Below are 25487 nucleotides of genomic sequence, written 5' to 3'. Positions count from 1 at the left end.
CTCGGACCACTTGTCTGTCACTTGCAACCCACTATGCAACGTTAAGATTATTAGTATTTAATGAACTAAAAGCTTTGTGAATCACAGTGAGAGGGTAGGATGCTATAACAATATTTGCAGCCTTTACAATCAGAATGGTCTCTGTGTGCTGTACACTGACCTGACTGCAGCCTGTTTCAATCCTGTGCATCCCATAAGAGAAGTCATCGGTGAACGTAATTGCATCCGGATTGATCACATCATAGAATGAAGGCCAACCTGGAAAAGAGGAACAAGAGAAATCAAGAGCTGCAGTATCTTTGCATCAGATTGCATTACCAACAAATTATAGATTATGGGGAACGCTGTCAAAAGCACCTACGTGATTTAGGAGCCTAAGTCCCATTTTCAAAAACGCCTGTTATCTTGCATGTACAATTATAATAAATTACTCACATTTAGGCCCTCTCAGAGAACTAGCTGCCAGCAGCTGACTTTCTTCTGCATCTGCAGAGCTCCCTGGCATGCACCTCCACTGACAGCAACTGCGGCAGTCTAGCAGATGGGTGCTCTGGAAACCCAGACACAGATTCCAACCATGTAAGGCTTTAAAGATCAGTAAAAAATACGTGAGTTCTACTCGGCTAACAAAGGCAACTGCACTAACTCATGGGATGCTCGTATTATGTGCTTCCAGTGGAAAGCCCCACTTACTAAAGGGCTCCTGAATTCTGGAATAGCCCAGCTTCTGCATGGTCTCAGGTGTAGCCCCCAAGTAGAGAGTGTTAAGGGGGTCTTATCTCAGGGTGACAAAGGCATGGACAAGCATAAGGCCTGCATCCAAAACAAAAGACCTCACTTTGCTTTGCCACGTGCTGATGAAAACAAGCACTCTTCAACATGAAGCTGCTACCCAAGCCTTCCATAGCAGCCTCAGGTACAATAAGAGTTTTATAGTGACCCCTACTTACAACCCATGGCGGCACATCATCACCATAAGAATAACTATTTACTCCCTAAAAAGGACAGGAGCACTTGTGGCACCTTAGAGACTAACACATTTATTTGAGCATAAGCTTTCGTGGGCTACAGCCCACTTCTCCCCCTACCCACCAACACAGGGACTGGGAAATCCAAGCCCCTGCAACTACAGCATCCCAGCAGAGTCCCCTCACACAGCCTGATTAGTTCACCTAAAAAGCAATCGAAGGGCTGTATTGCCTATAGCTGGGCTTCCACATGAGAATCTACTTGAAAGACTTTAAAGGTCATCTAAAAATCCACCCTGTACCCACCTGATCACCCCCAGATACCTGCCCCTCTCATGCAATCCCTTAAGGTCACTCACTCATACACACACTCTCTCTCTCTCTCTGTGTATATATGCTCACACATACCAGAGTTCCTTGTTCTTTCTCCTAATATCTGTTAAACATTTGTTACTAATGGTTTCATAAAATGCCTTGCAGTAAGTCATTAAAGAATGTAGCTGCAGCTACAAATCACTTTGCACAGATGAATACAGGATGTACAGAATTTCCCACAAGATTTTTAGTAAAGGGAGGTGTGGAAGCTATCAAATGGTCTCAATATGTGCAGGGAAAGCATGTCAATGCGGAACAATACTGCACATCTTTAGTTACACCTTACACAGTGAAATGTGGAGGAAAACTTTCGAGGAGGAAACCATGTAAGAGCAAAATTAAAGAGGAAAAACAGCCTCTTCCCAAGATGGTTCATTTCTCACACTTTGGGAAAAACTTGGATAAATACAGTATCATCTTAATTAAAACCCCAATCCTGCAATGAGTTCCAAGTAGGAGTCCACTGGGACCCCCAATGAAGTCCATGGGGCCTACCCACACAAAGCTGATTGTGGGATCAGGGGCTAAAAGTGTCCTCCAAGTGTGATCGACAGGAAAAAATGGACAGCAGTAAAGCTGAAGAACAAATACTCGGAACAAGGCAAACATCCTGCAAGAGAGAAACCCACCTGGAATCCCTCTAGTAATGTCAATCTTTAAAAAAAATTGTTACAAAGTAACAAACGTCTTTATAAATTACTCCATACTGTAAACATCCCTGCCAAACAATGCACATAGTTTCACAAACAAACAAAAAAAGAAGCAACCTATTACAAAGTTCTGCAAAACGGGAACCCTTCAAAAATTCTTATCTTCCAGTTGGTGGATCCTCTCCAGCAATACAAATTATCTCCTGAGTTGGAACTCCACCTAATGATGAGTGAGGTCTTAAGCAGACCTGGCTGAATAATTTTCAACAGAACTTTTTCTGACAAAAATGCAATGTTTTGTGAAACAGAATTCTTGTTTTCTGGCCAGCCCTAAGTCTTAACGAAGAGAAGCCCCAAAGAAGAGAGCATTTTCCTCATACTGTGAAAGTATTTGAAGGAGGAACTCTTTGCTGCTGAAGAAATCCTCAAAGGGAACCCTCCCTCCCCCTACACACAACAATAAGGAGAAAGCTTCAAAGGCTGCTATGCAGAGATTGAAGCAATCTGTGTCTTGCTGAGAAAATTATCTTGTGCAAAGGGGTTGGGGGGATATGTTTATGTCAGTTTTGACATTAAAGGAAGATCATCCATCCTCCTCTCTCCAGACTTTTCCTTTTGGTCTTCCCATCTAGCACAAAAATATATTTGTTTTGGATGCATTCCATGCACTTTTTAAAAGTGAAGTCAGCTGAAAACCTGTACAAACAGAGTTAAGCTCCCTTAAAGCAGCCTTTGTACCCAACTGGAGTGACTAGAATTTAGTTTATTAATTTCCAGTGCATACAGTTTTTTTCAGAATGTCCCTTGTTCTATAGATTCTGCCAGTGAGGCATCTGCTCCCCTAAAGTAGTGATTACAACACAGTTAGAAAATCCAAGTGGTGGTTCCTAAGATTTTCAACCACTTAATGCTAAATTGTTGCATTTCCACCTCAATGACATCTCCTCCACCTGGTCGCCTATTTGTGTGTCTTACAGTATTACTGCGATGAACTAATAACATTAAGAAGGTTGACAGTACAGCTGTGTGAAACCTGCAGGGTATAGTTCATGAAGGGCACCATCATGTGGTTGGCCTAGAGATGGAACCAAACTAACTGCTGCATGTTTGGTGGAAAGTCTGAATTCATTCGGCAAACTTACAGGGCGATCCAGTACCCTTCACCCTCATCTCTCTCACTCCCTCTCATGGGAAATGTAGCATATAGGAATAGAAGGGTATCCTTTGGATAGTTTGTGAGCCTTCTAATAGCGCTCATTGTATACTATGTTTCAAAAGCAGCCAGAAACCAGTCAGAGCTGCAGTATGTATCTAGCTAGACCTGGTGTGTTTGTGTATATTTAGTAAACACACTTATCTGGCACCCAGTTGTACACATGTGGCTTCTTCATATTGTCTGTATTGTGTAACTAGAAAAAGACACAGTAGGGGCTTCTTGTTTCTCCTTCTTTCCCAGCAACCTCCAGAAGATCTCTTCTTGCTTCAGGGTATATCTACACTACAACTGAAGATGTAACAGTAGCTCATGTAGACTACGTGTGCTAGTTTTAATCTAGCTAGCACAGGTAACAAGTGGAGTCAAGATGTGTCAGCATGGGCTTCATTGCAGGCTAGCTGCCACAGTAAATGTCTGTCTGGGATGCTGTTTACTGGATGTATACTCGGGTTGCAAGCCTATGCTGAAGCCTCTGCCGCCATGTCTTCATTACCATTGTTACCCACACTAGCTAGAATAAAGCTAGGATGGGTACACCTACTCTTCTTTGCTGCATGGACACACCCTTCGACTTGTCTTCACCATGGGGGTAAGTCGACCTAAGTTATGCTACTCCAGCTACGTGAATAACATAGCTGGAGTCAATGTAGCTTAGGTCGACGTAGGTGTTTTCAGCGCACTGCATTGATGGGAGACACTCTCCGATCGACTTCCCTTACTCTTCATAGATAGAATCAGATTATTAGGGTTGGAAGGGACCTCAGGAGATCATCTAGTCCAACCCCCTGCTCAAAGCAGGACCAATCCCCAAATGGCCCCCTCAAGGATTGAACTCACAACCCTCGGTTTAGCAGGCCAATGCTCAAACTCTTCTCGTAGAGCTGGAGTACTGGGGTCAACTGAGGAGCTCTCTGCTGTCGATTTAGCGGATCTTCACTAGGCCCACTAAATCGACCCCTGCTGCCTCAATTGCAGCAGCGTGGATCTCCTCGTAGTGAAGATCAGCCCTTAGATGTTGTAATCTCCCACCACTTCTCCCTCCTCCAGCAACCTAGGCCCTGCCACCTCCTTCTCCTTCCCAAGGTCTGTAAGTGGTGCAGAGTGGCTGCAAGCTATTGACTCATGCTTCATTCAGTTTTTCAAAGGGCATTTTGGGGTTGGATGCTTCCAAAAGGGAAATAGGAACAGGGAAGAAGAAGCCTTCCCACTTCTGCTCTCAGCTGGTTCCACTGAGCTGGGGCTGAGAGGAACTGTAATCCTTTGCATTGTAAAGACTGTCCCTGGGAAGAGACACCTCATGTTCATGCATGGTTTCTTTAGAAGGGTAGCACACTAATGATTGGAAGTTTATCAGCTTGAGCTCAGCAGATCTAGTTGCAGCAATAGCAAGAGCATTCTCCTCTGAAGAATAGTAAACTTGGTGGGTAGAACAGGACAGCAGCTGTGGGGAGGGGAAGAAGGGTAATTGTAGGAGACAAGCTGGGGACAGGGAGATTTGGATTTCCCATCTAAGTGAACAGCTTCAACCAAAGTTTGCAAATTTTTGTGAATAGGAGCCAAGGTTTGTGAATACATTGATCCCTGAACTCAAGATTCAGTTCCGAGAGGGACTGATGCAAATGTTACATGTGGCCTTGTTTGTTAGCAGTTTGTACTGGATTATAGATATTTAAAATGGGTCTAATTCTTATCTTCACTAAGGTTTTTTCACTTCACTCTGACAGTGGAAAGGTGCTTTAAAACAGGAATATATTATATATATGCACCCACTTAAAGGCCCTGAGGCCTCAGAGTAAATGAGAATCAGGCCCATTTATCCTTGGTTCTGTGGGTTTCTGATATATTACATGCCAGATTTAATTATTTAGATATTGTTAACATCCTTTCTGAGCCAAAAATGCAAACATACAAAACAATGGAACATTATTCTATCCATTACCTCACTAAAAACTGTGTATAAACCATACATTAGACAGAAGTCATTTCCATTTGCCCCTGAATAACAGACTCTTAAACCAGTAGATTTAACATATTTAATCATTCATTTGCTACTCTTCTCTCCACCTCCTCCATTTGAGATTTCTCCCAAATATTTTGTAAAAGCTGCATGGCTTTTGCCCTAAAATTGGGATCATTTGTTTTTACTGATGACCCTTAATTTGCTGAAGAGAAGATGACGGCTCATACTCCTTCATCAGAGAATGCTTTCTTCAGAACAGAGAACACTAATGACTGCCTTGGGCAGCCAGGTTAAGAGCAGGAAGGAATAGAAACGTTTCTGCTCATACAGTATGTCTGATGTTGTTTGTGCAACCCACAAAATCTACTCATAGTCTTGTGTGTGTGAGACAGAGAAATCAAAACTTGTCCCAGCAAGGGTCGCAGCGTATGGCATATGATCTCTATCACATTAAGGTTAAAAGACAGAATGAAGCTTATTCTCCACGAAGATGAAAATTCTAGAAAACCTTTGGCATATGTACTCCCAGGGCATATTTTCATAAAATGATACTGAGAAGAGTCCTATAGAGTACGCAACATATTTCCTACTTAAGCCATCAAATTACAGCATAACTGTAACACATGATAAATATTTTCAGAACAGTCTATCCCTGGATTCTGTTATTTATCTTTCAAGGAAAGTCTCAATCCTGCTTCCAATTTTGTGAGTTGGGCCACATTTTGTAGCACTTAGACAACTAACTGCCTGCGTCCACGAATTAGGAAGTTAGAGGTTTAACTGCTAAAATGTGAGCCTATAATTATTTGCAGAAGCAAGACTGCAGGCTGCTTTAGAAAATCAGGCCTAGTTAGCATTTTTTTTCAGAATATTCCTTTTGATAATTTTCTGAACAGCACAATTGTAATCACAAAGCATTTTATGTTTTTGCATTAGTGCCCCATTCATATACCTGTGAATTGGAGACCTCCTCTCTGTTTTCCATAGCAGAGATTTTTACAGTTATGTTTTCCATTTTAGAACCCCGAGACAGTAAAGGGTAGGCTGCACTTTATCATTTTTTTTGCTAAATTATTCCAAGTGTTTCCTTCAGAAAGCTGTTTGCAGGTGGAAAGGTAGGGAGTGATGGCATATGCTAGGGCTGCAAAATGGCACCAGCTGGTGGGAGGCAGGGCAGGAGGGAAAAGGGCCTTGACCTGAAAAATGCCTGGTTTCTCTGATGGGTTGGGTTTTGGAACTCTTATGCTTTTTAAACACAATTTTTGTTATTGAAAACCACAGTATTTAATGGGAAGTCTCATCGTTTGTCTTATTCCACTGAGAAACTACATCTTTGTAAAAACACAAAGCATACAAGATTTAAATACAGTAATAAATCTTCCACTTTAAAACAGTTGTAGGTCTTTAAGTTACTTCACTCACTCTCTCTCTCCATACATATTTATACTAAGACTGAGTCTGACAGATCCATATACCAGCCTCTGTCTTCACACATGCAACCTAGATGTAAGAACTGTACAACTGCTGTAATTTTGTTATATATAATGCCTTTGCAAATACAAGATGTGCTTTGGGTAATTTGGCTAGCTTTAAACATTTAATTTTCACAGAATTTTCTGGATGATGAATATGCAGCGAACAGTTACAGGAAATAAAATATTTCTTACAATATATCTTGCTTACACTTCAGTAAAAAAGTGGTACCAGATTTGAAATACTGTCCTTGATTCAAAATACTACTTGCTAGGATTGTATTGGATAAAGTAGGCCTGATTATGGTGTCATTTATACAAATTTTAGAGTGAAGGAAAATTAATTTCAATGGCGTTAGTCCCGATTTACACCAGCGTATCTATAAGCAGAATCAGGCACAGAAATCTTGTGAGCCTCCAGGATTATAATCAAGTGTTATATACATCCCACTGGAAAGGACACAATCCCAACTGTCCCATTCCCATGGCATAAGGCTTTCAGAAGGACCATATTGTTAGGAAGGGACAGGTAGGGAGCTGGGCTGGGAGCAAGGCTGTGTGAATGTGAGGGAGCATAAGGAAAAGGTAGGGCCTGGAGTCTGGAAAGAGAAGCGGGTGAGCTCTAACAAACTCTCTGTGATCAGCAGAGTTGCGCCACTACAACAAGGAAATATCACCCTTAGGAACGGTGTCTGAAGGAAATTTTACAAAATAATCGTTGCTATTAGAGGATCATCATCTTGCTATTCTGTCTCATGTGGGCAGTAAAGGATTGGAAGTCATAAATAAAGACAATGTTTTTTTTCTTTCTATTGCTGCTCCCTGAATGTCAAAACAGGTCTTTACAAAACAAGGTATCCAATCTGGATTTACTTCTTTTGCTTAGTTTTAGCATGATAAATCTGTTTAAAATGATTGCTGAGAGAAGGCTGAAACATCACATCTACAATCTTGTTTGACATTTGAATAACTCAGAACAATTGGATCGACTTAAGAGCAACCCAGATATTCCTGGGTCAATGAAAACATACTGCATCTGTTCGCTTTAGAAAATAATAACAATACTAGCATATAGTATCCTGCTTCATTAACCCTTCCATAATATTCTAAAATATCTCTCTGTCTCCCTATACACACACACACACACACACACTGTGTGTGTGTGTGTGTGTGTGTGTGTGTGTGTGTGTGTGTGTGTGTGCATGCGCGCGCACTGGGAGTGGGCTGCATCAGGTAGGCAGGAGCACTGATCTTTTCCCCAGTTTTCTTACAAAGATTCAGCTATAAATGATTTCTTTTTGGTTGAGATTCAATAAAACTACTGAACCTAACACACTTCATCCAAAAGGTATTTTTCCTCCCCTCATCTGAACAGTGTCTCTTGTTACTTTAAATCATGGTTAATATTTTTAAATATATATCTTACACATAAGTCAGCTGTAGATCTGCAGCAGCAAAGGATCTGAATAATATTATGTGTAGCAGTATAACCTATAATTTTAAAGTGTCATTAAGAAATATCTCAAATAGTTTTTAAAATTTACTGTTGACCTGGTAACCTCAATCCAAAAGCATTCAGTTTTAGATAATCGATTTATTTTCCTTATAAGAGCCCGAACAGTAAAGCAAATGTATGCCTTGCAAGAGGCTTGTGATTTGCACAATTGTATATTAGCGCCATAATTCACTAAATCATCACAATTTTCATCCAGTATAAATAAGTCAGTATCGAATTGTGACTGCACATTGTGTAGTTATTCAAGTGAGTTAGCCTTGACAGCAACCTGATATAATGCATTAATGGGGAGAATCAAATAAATAAAATAAATGCAGCCCAGTTATCAACATAATCCAACTAGAAAGGAAACTATTATTTATGTTGTGGTAGCACCGCGAGCCCTACTCTGAGACCAGGACCCTAACTGTGTTAGGTGCTGTACAAACTCAGACCAAAAAGATAGGATCTAAGCTCTTTGGGGCAAGATCTTTCATTAATACGGCCCAATCCTTCAAGATTTACCCAAGAAAAGCTCCCACTAAAATCATGAAGATTTTTCCTAAGTAGTATTAAATATTTTACCACCACCACCTAACTGTTATATAGCACTTTTCATCTACAGATCTCAAAGCAATCGACAAAGGTAGGCAAGTATCTTTAATCTCTTATCTTCCTGGCTATCCATATTAAAGCCAATTTTTTTTTAAAAACCATTTATAAGAGACATTGCAAAATGCCACATCAATTGGGCAATATTTCAAAAATTTTTACTTCTTTTAAAAAAAAAAGATTTTTCATTGAGGTGGCAAGGGAAAAATAATTTGAGGGCTTCCAAACTTCATGGGCTTGATTCTCTCCTCGTTTACACTAATTTGGTGCAACATATCAATCTTAGGTACTTAGATGACCCCATTACAATAGTAGGTGAACACCTCACAATTTTTCATATATTTATTCTCACAATATCCCTGCACTATTATCCCCATTTTACAGATGGGAAACTGAGGCACAGGTAGACAATGACTTGTCCAAAGTCACTCAGGGCACCTGTGGCTGAACAGGAACTTGAACCCAGGTCTCCTGAGTTCCAAGCTAGCACCTTTATACAGAACCAAGTATCAAACAGCACAATTCATCAGACAAAATTATTGATGAGTTTGTATAACAAAGTTTCTTTTTACCAGCGGCAATCAAGTATGTAATCCTCTGATTTCTATGTTTACTCAAACATAACTGTGCACAGAACTTACTTCATCGGAATTCAAGCATGTTTTCATCCTTTGAGAAGCCTGCATTTGTGGCCACTTTGCTTTGGAGTATTTCAAGAGCAGAATATCTAAAATTGTTTTTTTAAAAAGTGTTAAAATATTTTGGCTGTAATATTCTGTAGATCTACGGAATTTATTTTAAAAAGAACAATCAAAGTTCGGTTAGAGAGAAAAACTAGAATCATGGTGATGGAATTCTGATAAGAAAATTGTTTTGACCTCCTAGTAGTTGGTAGGATATCACCAGATTAGAGACACTCAATCAAAATGTGCCTTGTTACTGAGCAACGTCATCCACACAAACATACTCCCACCTACAGTTGAGTAAACATGGATCTCAGTACAAAGACAAAGTTATTAAACAAGAGAAAGAGTTATGCATAATGATAAAAAAGTAAGGCTCGCTTCCTTCTGTTTACTTTAGCTATTAAATGTGATGTCTTTGAAAGAGAATTTATGTGATACTTACATCACAATTAATTTCAAAGGAACAAAATATTCTTACTCATCAAGGACATTTTTTCATGATTTGGGACAAAACTTATGAAGTCAACTGATGACAATTTCCACCCATGGTCTACCAAGAAAACTGCACTCCTCTGGGACAAATCAGTTCACAAAGCCCAAGAGGATATGAGTGAAAAATGAGGAGCCATTGCTCTGAGGATCGCATAATCCAAAGTAGTCTCAGCAAATGGAAAACCACCTACCCTGTGGAATTTGGCCAAAGAAAGAATGAATATTAACATGGCTGTTCCACAGATCTCTCCAGAACAAGTTCCATTTCCTTTCTCAGGGGGCCACTCTCTCTCTTATATGAATCCTGGCTTGAGAGAACTAGAAGTTGCCAGCTTAGCAGGCCTCTGAGGTGCCTAACACCCACCAGTTCTAAGAGGTTATGGATCCATTTTAACTTGCCCACACCAAAACAAGAAGGTAGTCAGATTCTGAAAGGAACGTATCAAGCAGCACAAACACTTCTTTCATTCTCTATCGAGAAAAAAAGGTGAACAACATTTTCATCTAAATTAAAATGAAGTGATTTGCCATTATTTGGGCAGTGGGGGAGAATTCAAAGGAAGGAAAAAACAAAAGAAAGGCAACTGCCCTCAAGACCACTCCTCTTGAGGGAGAAAAGTGTATGTTAACATCTAGAGTGAAGATCTCACGTAGCTTTACTTATTTCTTTCTGAGTGGAGCTGAGAATGTTGCCCTCAGATCCGAAAAGTCCTTTTTAAATATTTAACCAACTCCAGGTCACAGTTCTGGAGTGAATGAATTGTGGTAGGGTCTAGGCAGCAAGGTATAATACTTCTTCCAGATTTCCATAATCAGAAGACAAATGAATAGTTGGCGCGAACGATCTGGAAGCTGCCTGGTGCACTGCCTTCAAAGTCTCTTACTGCAAGGAGTATTTGCCTCTACACAATCTGGATTAAACATTCTCAGCACACTGAGTCATACAATCACATCTTCCACAGTGTCGGGAACGAAGAGTCGCCTTCCCTGGCCTTTTCAACCACTGAACATGAGGCGAGCACAGAGAATTGTTGCCCCTTAAAAAGATCTTAGCTTTCCCCCACTCTTTAAATAGTGAAGGAGAAGAACAAAGAAACCAATGTCTGCTGAGTTGCCAACTTGACATATGAGGAGGCTATTTGAGAATGACCTGCCATGCTAGACCCAGGCCTGTTGAGTTTTCAGAGTGTAGAACTGGACGCTGAAGGGGCTCACCTAAAATTGGACACTAATAGCAACATGAACAAGATTGTCTAGAATAGGTCAGAAGCCTGACACACTTCAGAAAATCACTAAATATCTCAGAGCTGCGTCCCCCTGGTGATGACAGTAAACAACTGGTGAATGAGATAAAGCAAGCATGCTACAGAAAGAGTGACATCTAATGTTTTGTTCCTGTATTCACCTGCTGATAGGGAAAGTAAACTCATTTGCGCAGGCTAATACAGGACTTGTAGAAAGCCATACATAGAAATGTAAGATGATTGTTCTAAAACTGTGTTTGTTAAAGCACATATATAGCTAATCATACAGTTCTAACACCAAAATTTGGAGGCGTGTGTATGTGGGGGGGGGGGGAAGGCGAATGGATTCTGACAATGGCATAAATTATAAATGAATGTTTTCTTAACCATGATTTTTCACTAATCTTCCTCAAGACAAGAACAAATTTTACCCAGAACTTTCTTAGTCTCTAACATTTTAACATATGAATATAGATCAGGGGTAGGCAACCTATGGCATGCGTGCCAAAGGCGGCACTCGAGCTGATTTGCAGTGGCACTCACACTGCCCAGGTCCTGGCCACCGGTCCGGGGAACTCTGCATTTTAATTTAATTTTAAATGAAGCTTCTTCAACATTTCTGAAACCTTATTTACTTTACATACAACAATAGTTTAGTTATATATTACAGACTTGTAGAAAAGATCTTCTAAAAATGTTAAAATGTGTTACCGGCACGCAAAACCTTAAAATTAGAGTGAATAAATGAAGACTTCGGCATACCACTTCTGAAAGGTTGCCGACCCCTGACATAGATTATGCAATGCTAGCATATGTGCTACATTCAGCCATTTAAAATGGTCGTATACATGTATATGGCAATGCATTTATTCATTTGGTTTTCAAAGTAAATATCAGAAAAGTATTTGCTACACAGCTGCCGACTCTGTGGGCACCCACGGGAAAAAAAATGGTGGGTGCTCAGCACCCACCGGCAGCCTCCCCCCATCAGCTTCCCCCCTTCAGTGCCTCCTGCCTGTTGGTATGCCCCACCAATCAGTGCCTCCCCCTGCCTCCCACTCACTGTAGGTCAGCTGTTTAGTGGTCTGCAGGATGTGCTGGGGAGGAGGAGGAGGGGGAGGAGCGAAGGTGGGGCATGCTCGGAGTAGGGGGAGGGAAGATGCAGGGGGGCCGGGAAGAGGAGGGGGAGAGGTAGGGTGGGAGCAGGGCCTGGGGCGGAGTAGGGGTCGAGTACCCCGCAGGAAAGGACTGTGATTTGCTATATCAATTTTTAATTTCAGAAATTATGGCCCTTTATTTAATGTGAAGCTTTTGATGCTGATTAAAACTTTTCTGCTATATTACTGATTTTTAACTGTTACAAACAAATGTGAAACTAGATTCTCCACGGGTACAACAGAGTAACAATTTATACTGCAGTAAAAATGCTGTAAGAGTGGAGTATTAAGACCATACAATTTGATAAATAAAACTATACTGTTAATATATTTGTGACTTTTTAAAAATGAAATAATTACACAAGCAAAGAGTCTGTTCTTAGAGAGTTTTTGTTTATAGCTACAGTCTTCACTAAACCAAGAATTACTGTCACAAATTTATATACTGGTCTAAACAGTTACATGCATAAGATTTAGCTCAGAAATTTGCTGATTTCTTTGCTGTTTTGAATTGTGTTCTACTATATGTATCTTCCAAAGTACAAGGATCTGAGGATCCTTTACACCTGTCCTCTTGACAAATGAAGTTGAATTCATTTCTAAATAGCATCCAGGCTTACAGTTCAGTCTTCTCAGCTTAAGGACATTCAAATATATCCCATAACTCTAACAACAAATGGCAGCTAAGAATTGTCATTTTACACGTAGAGAGAGACCCACAGATGAAACTCCTTGTATAAGCAGGACTTGCTCATACTACAATCACTCTAAACATTTCTGGAACTCACATGTCAAAAAGTATCATCTTCAATACACTGAACCTTTCAAAACAAGAACACACAAAGTTTCTGGTATTCCAACCTAACCTGACTTTCACCTCCTTCAAAAGAAGTAAAAGACTAAAACAAGAAGGAAAAAGGACATACACAGGCATTTCTCATCAGTTGCTAAATGGTCCAATATACTCGTAACTCACTCTCTCTCTCTCTTTCCTTTACATTATGTGAGTGATGAAAACCTGATGGGAAAGGCCGGCAAGCTACATACTAACATTAAATCACTGGGGTGCATGCTCAGAATTAGACACAAATATTCATAAGCAGACATGGGGAAACTGCAAAGGCAGCAAATGAAAAACGTTGTCATGAAAGGAAGGAGCCAAAAAGATTTCAAACATTTCTGAATAAAATGACTACAGGTAAGGCACTGAAGGGGATCAATTTTCTTGAAAAACAGGAGTCAATCTGTGACCTGGCTCTCCAGGTATTACATGGAGATTTGAAGCACAGTGTAATTTAGAAAGTAACTGCTTCAAGGAGCCCAGCTAAACCTACAGACATGAAATTCCAGTCAGACACAGGAAATTCTTTAGGAAATAAAAGAATTTTATGAGTCAGAAGATGAAAATCCCCGTGAATACCCAACCCAACTAATCTAATGAAGTACTGTCACCAGAAAAGGAGTTTGATGAATGTGTGTGTAGTGCTCCACAAATTTAAACAAATCAGGAAACCTGAACCTGTTTTCCTTCTTGCATTTCCCCTTCCCCTCCATCCGCCCCCCACACACCTTGTCTGTTTGTTTTTGGTTTTTAAAGGTGCAAAAACAAATTGCCCCAGACTCTCCTCTATCATGGGATTGTTTCATTTGAGATAAAAGCACAATTCAAAACTACTTGAATATTTGGCAAGATCTCCCCTCTGTGGCCATGGGGAAGTCATTTATTTATATTACTGTAGAGCCTGGAGGCCCCAATCAGGTCAAAACCCCATCCTGTTAAGCACTGTACAGAAATATAATAAAAGACAGTCCCTGACCCAAAGAGTTTATACTCTAAAACCTAACCTTTACCTCAGTTTCCCCATCCATAGCATGTGTTCCTAATATCTTCTTCACACAGCTATTGTGAGGACAGACACTCTGTTAAGTGCTTTGAATATGAAGAATGCTACGTGGGCTTGATCCTGAACAGTGCTGAGCACTCTGGTCTCACTCAGCATAGCAGTTGAGCACATATTTACCTTTACGCACATAAGCAGTCCCATTGACTTCAACAGAACTACTCACATACTGAAAGTGAAGACTTAAAGTTAAGCATATGCATAAGTGCTTTGCTGAATCAGGCTATAATGTTCTGCATTTTGCAGGATTGAGCCTTAAATTTATTTAGTAGTACTATCAGTATCTACTTGGATTCAGAAATGCAACAAATCAAGCCCTAGACTCAATAGCTGGCTACATGGTTATTTGGGGATACACAGCATGACTGGCCACTTCATTTCATCATCACATACAGCATTTAAAATAAGGAGCTGGAGGGTTATTAGTGACCCATTTTGGATTCCTCTGTGTGGGGCAAAGAGAGTTTTCAATGACTTCTTTGATGAGTTCTTAGTACAATTTCACTAATTCACATAAGTAATGTTTAATTGTTTGAATGACTAGAATGCATTTTAGGACATAAACTATGAAAATATTTTTTTAAATTATGCTTGCCTAGAATTCTTGCAAGTTTTAGTAGTTTGAAATCTCTTCTATTCACAAACAGATCAAAAACAGAAATAAAAAATGAAATTATCCATGAATCCAAACTGAAAAAAAATTGTGTTTTGGGTCAATCTAAACCTTACATTCTGATTTAGATTTTTTTTTTTAAATTTTATTTTATATTTAAACTACTTTCACATTCATTTAGTCTACTGCTTTTAGTTTAATCTCTGAACTGTCTGTCTGCATCCTTCTATTTTGGTTTGATTATGGACTCCACTTAAAATAGTAATTGTTTACATTAACTGGACAAGAGAATGCGTGATGTATTTTAACTGTCAAAAGTGTTGTGAACAGCAGCAGCTGGAAGAAGAATGTCTAATTCACTCACAGCCTTGTAGATTCAAGCCTCAAGCCTTCTATATTCCCTGTATCAGCAGCTACATCTTTATTCTTGCATGCAAAAAATCCTTTTCTGGTGCAAAGGAATAGCACAGCAAAATAAAACAGTAATATAGACTCCACAGGTGCTGCCATACTGGGTCAGAACGGTTGTCCATTTAATCAAGTATCTTATCTACAACACAGGCTAGAACCAGACCCTTCAGAGGTGTAAAAATGTCCATTATGTTTCTTCCTAATTCCTGTCAATGGTTGGTTGGTTGGTTGATGTCAGAGATGTGACAGTTTCCCCACTCCCCCCGGTAAATGTTGTAAACGTTGACTCATACCTTTACACCTGTCAATTGTGGAATTTAATTCTAATCTCTTTTAAAAGATGTCTGTCATAACAGGATAATTTAATCACCAAGGGCTGAATCCTGGCCCCAGTGAAGTCAACAGGAGTTTTACCATTGCCTTCAATGGGGTTTCTCCTCTGATGTCCCTTTCATGGCCTAGATGTTGATTTATACTGGTGTAAAAAGATTTATGCAAAATAATTTGGTGATTCTGTTCACGTCTTAGTGATCAGGTACAGGGCCGCCCAGAGGCTTCAGGGGGCCTGGAGCAAAGCAATTCTGGGGACCCCTTCCATAACAAAAAGTTGCAATACTATAGAATACTATATTCTTGTGGGAGCCCCTGCAGGACCCAGGGCAAATTGCCCCACTTGCCCCCACCTCTGGGCGGCCCTGATCAGGTATCCACATGACAAAAGACATCCTCATTCTTGGCAGTCCCATCTGCTATCTCTGGAGAGAGAACAAATGGTTGAATGGTGATCAACACTACTCTGTCACCTCTGAAGGAGATTCCTCCCGATCAAAGGAATGACATATTGGCAGAACAGTGTAAGCAACCCTCTACTACTGCCTGTGCAGAACCTCTGCAGAGGATAAACAGAGAACTATAAATACATGTCAAATTAACCCAATGGAATCTGTATTGTATTTGTATTAATAATACAAAAACAGAAGTTACAAAAATTGTGATGCATGCAAGGATTCATATTTATGGTTCAGCTTGGCAGATGTTTGCACATAATGTCCTAGTTTATGTATTTATCACTCTTGAAATAAAGATTAAAATACTATTTATAATATTGCTCTTGTATGGTTATCTACATGACCAGTACCTACATCCTATGTAGACTGGGACTTTATAAATGCCTAAGATAAACAGATTTTACATTAAATATATAGATTATATTTTATACAAACATATTCGTCTGATGTCACAATATAAACAATGTTAATTTAAACAAAATTTATGTTAATATCCACTTTTCTGCTGCCACCTATTAATTTACATTTACTTTTTAATTGTTGAGAAATTCATATTACTGGTTTAGTTTACTTTTTTATAAACGAAAAATCAAACAACAAACCAGGCTAAACAAGAGCACCAGATATAAGACAACGTAACTCAGCTTCTCAGAGATGAAAGTCAAGCTATGATTTCTTTTTTCTTTTTTACCACCCATACCTTAAGTTACTGCAGGCCAAGTTATGCCTCACTTTTGCCTCTGCAACCTCATTGTCTTCACTAGCCTTGAGTTCAGCGGTTTAACATAACCATTTTTATTGTGGTTTATTTACTTGTTCATGAGGGTTTTCTTGCCGAAGATTTTTGGGGGGGCATGTAAGTGAATTTTAAAATATCAAAACAAAGGGTAGCCATTTTTATTTAAGAGGTTTATTAAAATTCAAGCCTCAGTTAACTCATAATGGGTAAGTCTGTTTGAGCATTTCATAAAAACTCTTCAAACTTGGAAAAGAAGAAAAGTTCCCATTACATAGCTCTTTATATGTATTGTTCCTTGAGGTATTTTGAATATAATAGGTTTCAGATGCACAAGAGGTTGTTTTAGTGGCTGAGACAGAGTAATAGTTTTACTCAACTACAGAATAAACAGATTCATAAAACCTGTGCCAACAGTCATAGCACTAGTCCTTTTCGCAAATGTCACCATTAAAAATGGATAAATTTTTTTAGCATGTTCAAACGAGGAACACCTCTTTTTGTTCACCCCATTTCGTCTTTTACCTGTACAATTACCACTTATGTACTAGTACAAAAAATAGACTTAATGAAGTGTAAAATCATGCACTGCATTCAAAGACAGTGCTGTACTTCATTTCACTTTAGTATTTATTTTAAAGTAAACTCTGCTGACACGCTATATAAACAGTGCCTAGTGCATTTGTGAAGTGTTTGGAAATAACTGAAACAAAATTAATTCATATATCAGACATTCTAATGACTTGTCTGGTACCTCACTGGCAAAAATTCTGACAAAAAGCTCTCTGAGAGAAGCAACTGGGGATATGATTCCACTATACATTTGATTGGAAGAAGAGCTAATAGCAAGATAGACTTCGCCAACAAAATCATGCCTTTGCCAACCATCAATAATTAAGAAAGCTAAGGTTTATGGTGGCATGATATATAGAATTTTTGACACCGCTAGTCATTAGATGTCTTTTTAATCTTCAGCCACATCCCTTATTTGCCCCCTGTTCTTTCTCCTGATTTCCATGAGTCTTTCCTTCCTCTACCGGCAGCCCTGTTCTTCTTCTATTTTATTCAATGAGGCAGGAAATATGTCTTCTGAGTGGCCAGCTTTCTCCTGCTGCAGTCTATGCTTCAGACTGGGAAGCACAGAGCAGAAGGTACAGGATTTCCCAATAGATCACTGGGAATTCTTTAACACTGGGGGTGAGTTCCATGGCTCATTCCGTGAGGGGATAATAACCTCTCTCTCTGCCCCAATGGAAGGAAGGAATGCTGCAAGGAGATCCTCACAGAGATTTTCACCAAAGGAGATGATCCAGCCCAATGACTATAACCAATTCCATAATTGGGGCTACATATAAAATACTGGCTAACTGAACTATAGAAATATTAAGCTAAAACTTCCACCTGATATTCAGAATCATCACAAATATCTTGAAAGATATGAAATGGCAGGGTGAGATTTTTCTGCACTCACAAACACATGCTCATATGTGACTATGACAAGAATGAAAATCACTGAACATATTTTGGGTCCCTAGGAAATAATAAAAACGCACATGTCATGGTACAATTCCCCACTCTGAACCTTAGCGTCCAAAAGATGGGGTACCAGCATGAATTCCTCTAAGCTCAATTACCAGCTTAGAACCTGTAGCGCTGCCACCAACCAGGAATTCCAGTGCCTGGTACACTCTGGTCCCCACAAAACCTTGCCCGGGGACCCCCAAGACCCAGACCCTCTGGATCTTAACACAAGGAAAGTAAGCCCTTTCCCTCACCGTTGCCTCTCCCAGGCTTCCCCTCCCTGGGTTACCCTGGAAGATCACTGTGATTCAAACTCCTTGAATCTTGAAAGAGAGAGGAAAATGCACCTTCCCCCCTCCTTCTCTCTCCCCCTCCCAGATTCTCCCTGAGAGAGACAGTAATCCTAACACAGAGAGAATTTAGCCTCTCTCTCCCCCTTCCCTCCTTTTTCCCCACCAATTCCCTGGTGAATCCAGACCCAGTCCCCTGGGGTCTCACACCAGAATAAAAAAAATAATTAGGTTCTTAAACAAGAAACTTTTAATTAAAGAGAGAAAAACAGTAAAAATGATCTTGTAAATTTAAAATGGAATAGGTACAGGGTCTTTCAGCTATAGACACTGGGAACACCCTCCCAGTCTAAGTATACAAGTACAAATTAGAATCTTTTCAGCAAAATACCAGTTTGAACTCCTTTCAGCCAAATACACATTTGAACTCCTTCCAACCAAATACACATTTGCAAATAAAGAAAACAAAACAGAAGCCTAACTCGCCTTATCTACCTAGTACTCACTATTCTGAACTGATTAGAGCCTGTATTGGAGAGATTGGAGAGAAACCTGGTTGCACATCTGATCCCTCTGAGTCCCCATAGTGAACAACAACCAAACACTAACAGCACACACAAAAACTTCCCTCCCTCAAGATTTGAAAGTATCCTGTCCTCTGATTGGTCCTGGGGTCAGGTGACAGCCAGGCTTACTGAACTTGTTAACCCTTTATAGTCAAAGAGATATAAAGTACTTCTGTGCTATTAACTTTTCTTATCTGTTTATGACAGCACAAGAACCACCAATTCTAAACTCTGCCTCTGATTCTACCTCAAACTTCAACCCCTAGCACCAGCCTACACTTAAATATATATAAATATAATTGAATCCAGGTTATCACACTCTTAAATGCTACATGGCTATTTGTATATCAAATATAAGATGTAACTATGTAAGGTATCTGCCAGAAATGTTTTTGCTACCAAAATACGGATCATCTCCCAGAGCATTTTCAGTTAATAGGATTACATGAGTTTGGAAATTTCACACAGTGAAAAAATATTCATTTACTTATGTAGTGATAATTATTTTACCATTTCTGTGCATCAGGAACATAAAAACTTGTGGCTTTGGCACAGACTCTTTCAGCTAACTGTGTCAAAGAAAGAAGTGTTTCTTGTGGATGAGAGGTGCACCCCTAAATACAGGTCTACCTACTCTCTCATGCCAGATTCCACTTCTAACTCAATTTCACTTGAGACATTTTCCACTTTTTGTCCTTAAACAGCTCTGCTGACTCCCTGTTCATTTCAGGGTCCAATTAAATATGTCTCTCCTACTCTGCAGGCTCGCTCAGGCTTCTTCAGAGCTCTTGTCTCTCTGCATCCCCCTCGACTCCCTTTGCTCACCTAGCACCATCCTGCTGTTTCTTACCACAGTCTCACGATGGGGTTGCAGTAGCATTCTTCACTGCCGTGGAAGCAGGCTGCGTGTGGAGAGCCCAGCTGCTCTTCAGGGGCTTTAGCAACAACCACTGTGCGAGTATGGCATGGCGATGGCCAATGGGTCAGTGACTACACACATTCCCATAGCAGAAGTGGATACTACTAAACCAAGGATGGGCAGGAGCAATGGTGGATCTTTGGCTGGAGCACCCCTACCCCACCCCAAGTCCATTGCTTTATGTGTGGGAGGAGAGGATTTGGCCTATTGCAGTAACTGAGGTAATGTTGATTGGCAGGCCCAGAAAGCAAGAATTCACTGACTGAGAGTTACCCCTTCTCTTCACATTCCCATCAAGTTGCCTCCCACATTGGCAGGCAAAAATGTGCTTTATGGCTGCAGTCAACTCTGATCCCCTATGGAGAGGGCCTGCTTTTCTTAAGCTCAAAACTCTGCAGAAAGCTAAAGGGTGGCTATTGCCCGTGAGATGTTTGCTGTCAACCCTGAAATATTTGCAGCCCTCTGAGAAGCTTGAAAATACCTACAGCTTTGCACACACTCCTGCTGTAATTGTATAGCACTCCGGGTTCCCTCCTAAACAACCACTGAAGAAGTAAACTGCAGTCTAAATCTCTGCACGAAAAAAGTGAACCACTAGGACAGTCAGTTTCAGAGAGCTGACTTGGTTCCCACCCCACAGGCAATAGCATACAAAGCGCTTCACAGAAGACACTCAAACACCTTGCAGGATCTAGTGTAAAGGCAAGGATCAGAAAGTTCTGAGGACCTCAAATCATGCAGCTCCATTTCTGTCCTTTGCAAACACACAAGGAGTGTTGAGGCCTTGCAAGCTCTGTTAATCCAGGCAACATTTAGCCTTAGGGCAAGAACCCCAGCTGCAGCCCCCTTGTGCTAAGCACCATGCAAACACAAAAACAGTCATACCATGGAGATTTTGCATTCTAATACCAACGTACTCAAATGCAGGTGCCTACAATTAAGCATTGAATTAAAATGTCCTGATTTTTGAGCTGTGGGTATCACGCTCTCTGAAAAGCCAAGGCATTTATTTAACCGTAGCCATCTCCATTTGAACATTTTATATGTTTTTATAAAGAAAAGTTACAATCATGGCAAATAACCTAATTTAAATATTTGGACTGGTTAACAAGATAAACTATGTCATTTACACCTCCTTCTTCTTCTTTCTGTCCTTGCTTTGGCCAACCATCTACTTTACTCTGTTCATCTTATGACATTATTTCCCTTATCTTGGCTTTGCATTTTCTTCACCCATCTTTATTAGGGCCTTATCCAAAGCCAGCAGAAGTCAAAGGAAAAACTCACACTTACGGAGGACTGCATCAGCTCATTAGTGCCAGTCTTTTTGTCATCTCCATTCACTTTCTGAAGACTTTTAAAAATAAGTGCTATCATTTCTCTAGCCTCTCATCATCCATTAGTTTTACAATAGGCTTACATAAATAAACTAATACTGAAATAATGTGCTACGGGCAAAAAGTTTCTGTAAACATTGTCTGTATTCGGTAGTGGCAGCTATCTCTTGATACAAAGATGTCTGTCTGTCAGAGGAAAAGTCATTGATGAGACTGAAGATGGCTGAGGAGTTCAATCTGTGCTCTACAGGTTTTTCCACATATGTGACAGGTGGTTGCATGGAAAGAACACAACTGCAGGCCAGGATGCTGTACACTTTCCTTCCTCCTCCGCCATTTCTCAGCCGCTTTAGCAAGGTGATTCTCTTCAAAATGAGTTCCAGCTTGATGTATGATGCAATTCCATTGTAGTCTATTGCCAATCAGCTCTTCCTAATTCACAGGGTCAATACCTCCCTTCTTAAGATATACTATTAGGGAGTCTTTGTAGTGTTTCCTCTGTCCCCCACCGGTCCTCTTACCATGATTAAGTTGAGAAAAGAGGACTAGCTTCAGAAGATAAGTATCAGCCATCCACACACAACGACAAGCCCAGTGAAGTTGAGGTTTCATAATCTTCACCTCAATATTGGTGATGTTAGCTGCAGATAGAATACTGGCATTGGTGTGACAGTCTTCCCCTCTGATACAGAGAATCTTCCTAAGGCAGTGCTGTTGGTGCCACTACAGATGCTTAAGATGGCTTTGATGTGCTACCCATGTCTCGCACCCAGAAAGGAGAAGGGGGATGACTACTGCATTGTAGACCAGGATCTTAATTTCCATTTGCAGATCTCTGTCAAAGACATAAAGAGCAACTTCTGAAGGCTGCTTTGGCACAACAGATCCTATGTTTGATCTCCACATCAAGATTGGCTGTCTAGAAGAGGTGACCACCAAGATAAGGGAAATACTCAACATTTTCCAGGTGTTCACCACTGATGACAATTTGTGGGAGAATGGGGGCAACTTGTGCTGGGGCAGGCTGATGGAGCACCTTAGTCTTCCCAATGTTGAGGGAAAGTCCCTGGCTATGATAGGCACCTGAGAAAAGATCTAGGATGGACTGCAAGTCAGCCTCAGTGTGTGCGAGAATAGCACTGTCATCAACATGCTGAAGGTCAGTAACAACCATTCTGGTGACCTTAGTTTTAGAATGAAGACATTGCAGGTTGAAGAGCTGGCCATCCATGCAGCACTCACAATCTCAATTCCAGAAGAAAGGTGGTCATGAATAAGAAACAAAAGCCCAGCAAGACAGACGGGAAAAAGGGTTGGGGCAATAACACAATAACTGTTTGATACCAGCATGCATGGCGAACCGGTCCATCTCCAGCTCATTACAGAGGACAGTGGCGATCATCCCATCATGATGCAGCCTGAGAATGCAAATGAAAGTCAATGGACAACTGAACATAGACAGCACATTTCCATCAATCATGAAACGTTATGGATCAAACACCTTACTTAGGTCAATAAATGATACAAACAATGGCTGGTGGTGTTCTCTATGAGCAAGGATTTTCACAGCAATGGAGAGGAGGGCAATACCTTGATAATTCCTCCACATTAACTTGTCCCTTTTCTTAAAAATGGTGAGAACATTGGCATTCTTTAGGTTGGGTGGAATTTCCTCATTAATCCAAATTCTAACAAAAAGTTGATGAAGTTTTTGCACAAGTGCTATTACACCAGATTTGAAGACCTCCACAGGAATGCCATATACGCCTGGTGCTTTGTAGTTCCTAGTCTGATGATGGCACTCAACTTCCTCATTTTGGGGGTCAGCAAGAGGTTCTATTAATGAATGCTGAGGAATGAACTTGATGGTGGCAGCTGAGACTTCAGATTCATGGTTCAATAGTCTAAAAATACTCCTTCCAATGCTGCTTGAGGGGTACATTGTCCTTAAGAAGGGTGAAGCTGTCCTGGGATTGCATAAGGGTTGTGCCGTTTGAATTTGGCTTGTAGATGGCTTTTGTTGCTTGAAAAAAAAAAAAAGCTTCTTATGCCATGTTGATCAGTGAAGCTCTGGATTTTCATGGCCTTTGCTTGCCACCACTGATTTTTAATGTCACACAGCCTCCTTTGAACTACAGCTTTAAACCAGTGTAAGTCTCTTGTTTTTGCTGCTTAGCAGGTTCATTCCACCAAGTGCAAAATGTGCTTCTCAGTTAACATTAGTGTTAAGCTTTGTGAACTTTGTTTTCAAAGTAAAACCCTGGTAGTATTCCGTAAGATTCCATTGTTAATTTTATAAAATGTCAGAAAATGGGTAAGAATACACAAATATTAAAAAGAACAGTATTGCAGGTTGTAGGACTGTTTGATTAAAAACTTCACTGATACACCTTTGGATGTTACTATTCATGTCAATTTGTGAATAAACTCTGAAATGACCAGTATAAATCATGAAAAAGTTGAGAAAAAAATACACACACACACACACACACACACACACTCCATTAGCCAAAGGGCCAAGGAAACACATTAACATCGCTAGTACAGGAAGCTGGCAACTGATTTAAGCACTGAATTGTTGATGCCATTTGTAGTTGAACACACAATTCTATGAGCTAAATTCTCCTTTTACAAGGATTTTTCCTGCACAGGATAAAGATAATTCTATGCATTTCAACTTCCAGGGTTTCCTGGGAATTCCTTCCATTTGGGAAGTGTGGGAAAGGGGTTATTCTCACTGCAAAACAAGCCACAGGTTTTGCCCCCTTTGCTGATCTTGGGGCACCCACTGAAAGCAAGTAGCATTTGAATGGAAGCCACTGACCTCCTCACTACCTCCTAGATATGGTCCCGGAAAAGTCATTTGCCAGGAGCTCCTCTGACTGTGGCTGCCCATCGATTCCAAACTACAGAGGATCAAGCTGTTTATGAGACTCAACATGCTGTACACAAGGCACTTAACACAGAGACTACCCTTACGGGTTCCGAGGGGGGTAGAATGGGGTGGAACCCAGCTAACATTACACCCATTTCCCTTCCTCTCCCTCCCAGCTGAAACTGCTCAGAAAAAGTGGGAGTGGGAAACATACTGTAAGAAGACACTCCCCATTGTTCCATGTTTCCTGGCCTAGATCCTTGGGCACAAATTCCCCATTGTGTGAGGAAGCATCAGGGAGCACAAAAGCTTATGTTAACATAGCATTAAAGCAATATTTAGAAACTACAGCAAGGAATTATGAGTTAAGATTAAAATTCCATTCTCAAGTCATTCTCTGGTAGCTAATTTTAAGGTCTTTAATAGTGGGACATCTTTCATACCACATGTATTCTAATACCTGGACCCAACAGAGCAAAAGCGGCTAGATCCATAGATTTCCACAGAATTCTTTAGAATTCTAAAAATACAGCCCACTCAGGAGCATTTATGAAGGGATAAAGGTCAAGGTCCACTGGAAACATGCTACAATTGTGAGGCAAGAGAAGAATCTAAAAGATGCAAACAGTGAAGAAAATAGGAACATGTTTAAAGAAGAGAGTTCCTATAATTTTCCCCTCTATGGACCCAATTAACTGGTGTGAGCAATGGCCAATGTAACTTCAGTTTGCTACTAATAATTTAAACTGACATTCCAAGGCTTGATTTAAAATCTAAGTCCCTCGATCCTGTTTCAGTCTAAGATCCCTGCCTACCCTTTAAAAATTGGTGTGTGTAATTTTAGGAAACCCTATACTTCCCTCTGCCACATTTAAACTTGTTTTTAGTAGCCTCAATCCAATGTTTCATTTAGCAGGCTACATTATTCATTACGATATTTCTTCCACCATTCTTTGAAATCAGTTTTCAGAAACTGTATCAGAGCTGATCACTGGCATTCCAAGTTCCAGCCTAGTGCGAATTAAAATGACTGAGTCACTTTTTAAACCCCTTAGAAACAGGACACAAAACAAACAACAATTGACTCAATCGGAGACAATCTAGAAGCTGTTAGATGAGCAGTTTAGAAAAACCAGGATTAGTGGGAAAAAAAAATTATTTGAACTTTTAAGAAAGGGGGTTCTGTTCCCTTGACCACCACTT

The 25487-nt window shown here is 40.3% G+C and overlaps 1 protein-coding gene across 5 annotated transcripts in view; it reads right to left on the bottom strand.

Moving 5' to 3' along the window:
- The window catches only part of MSRB3 (methionine sulfoxide reductase B3), a 144202-nt gene that overhangs the window by 12972 nt on the left and 105743 nt on the right, over positions 1-25487 (bottom strand). For all 5 annotated transcript variants that reach the window (XM_050924122.1, XM_050924137.1, XM_050924105.1 and 2 more), the window contains one exon: positions 161-258. In XM_050924122.1, the coding sequence (XP_050780079.1) occupies positions 161-258 (98 nt within the window). The remainder of the gene's footprint in view (positions 1-160; positions 259-25487) is intronic.

This window comes from Gopherus flavomarginatus, chromosome 1, assembly GCF_025201925.1.
Source record: "Gopherus flavomarginatus isolate rGopFla2 chromosome 1, rGopFla2.mat.asm, whole genome shotgun sequence".
Taxonomy (NCBI): Eukaryota; Metazoa; Chordata; order Testudines; family Testudinidae; genus Gopherus; species Gopherus flavomarginatus.
Note: the sequence above shows the minus strand (reverse complement) of the source record. Positions and strands in the feature narration are given on the sequence as shown.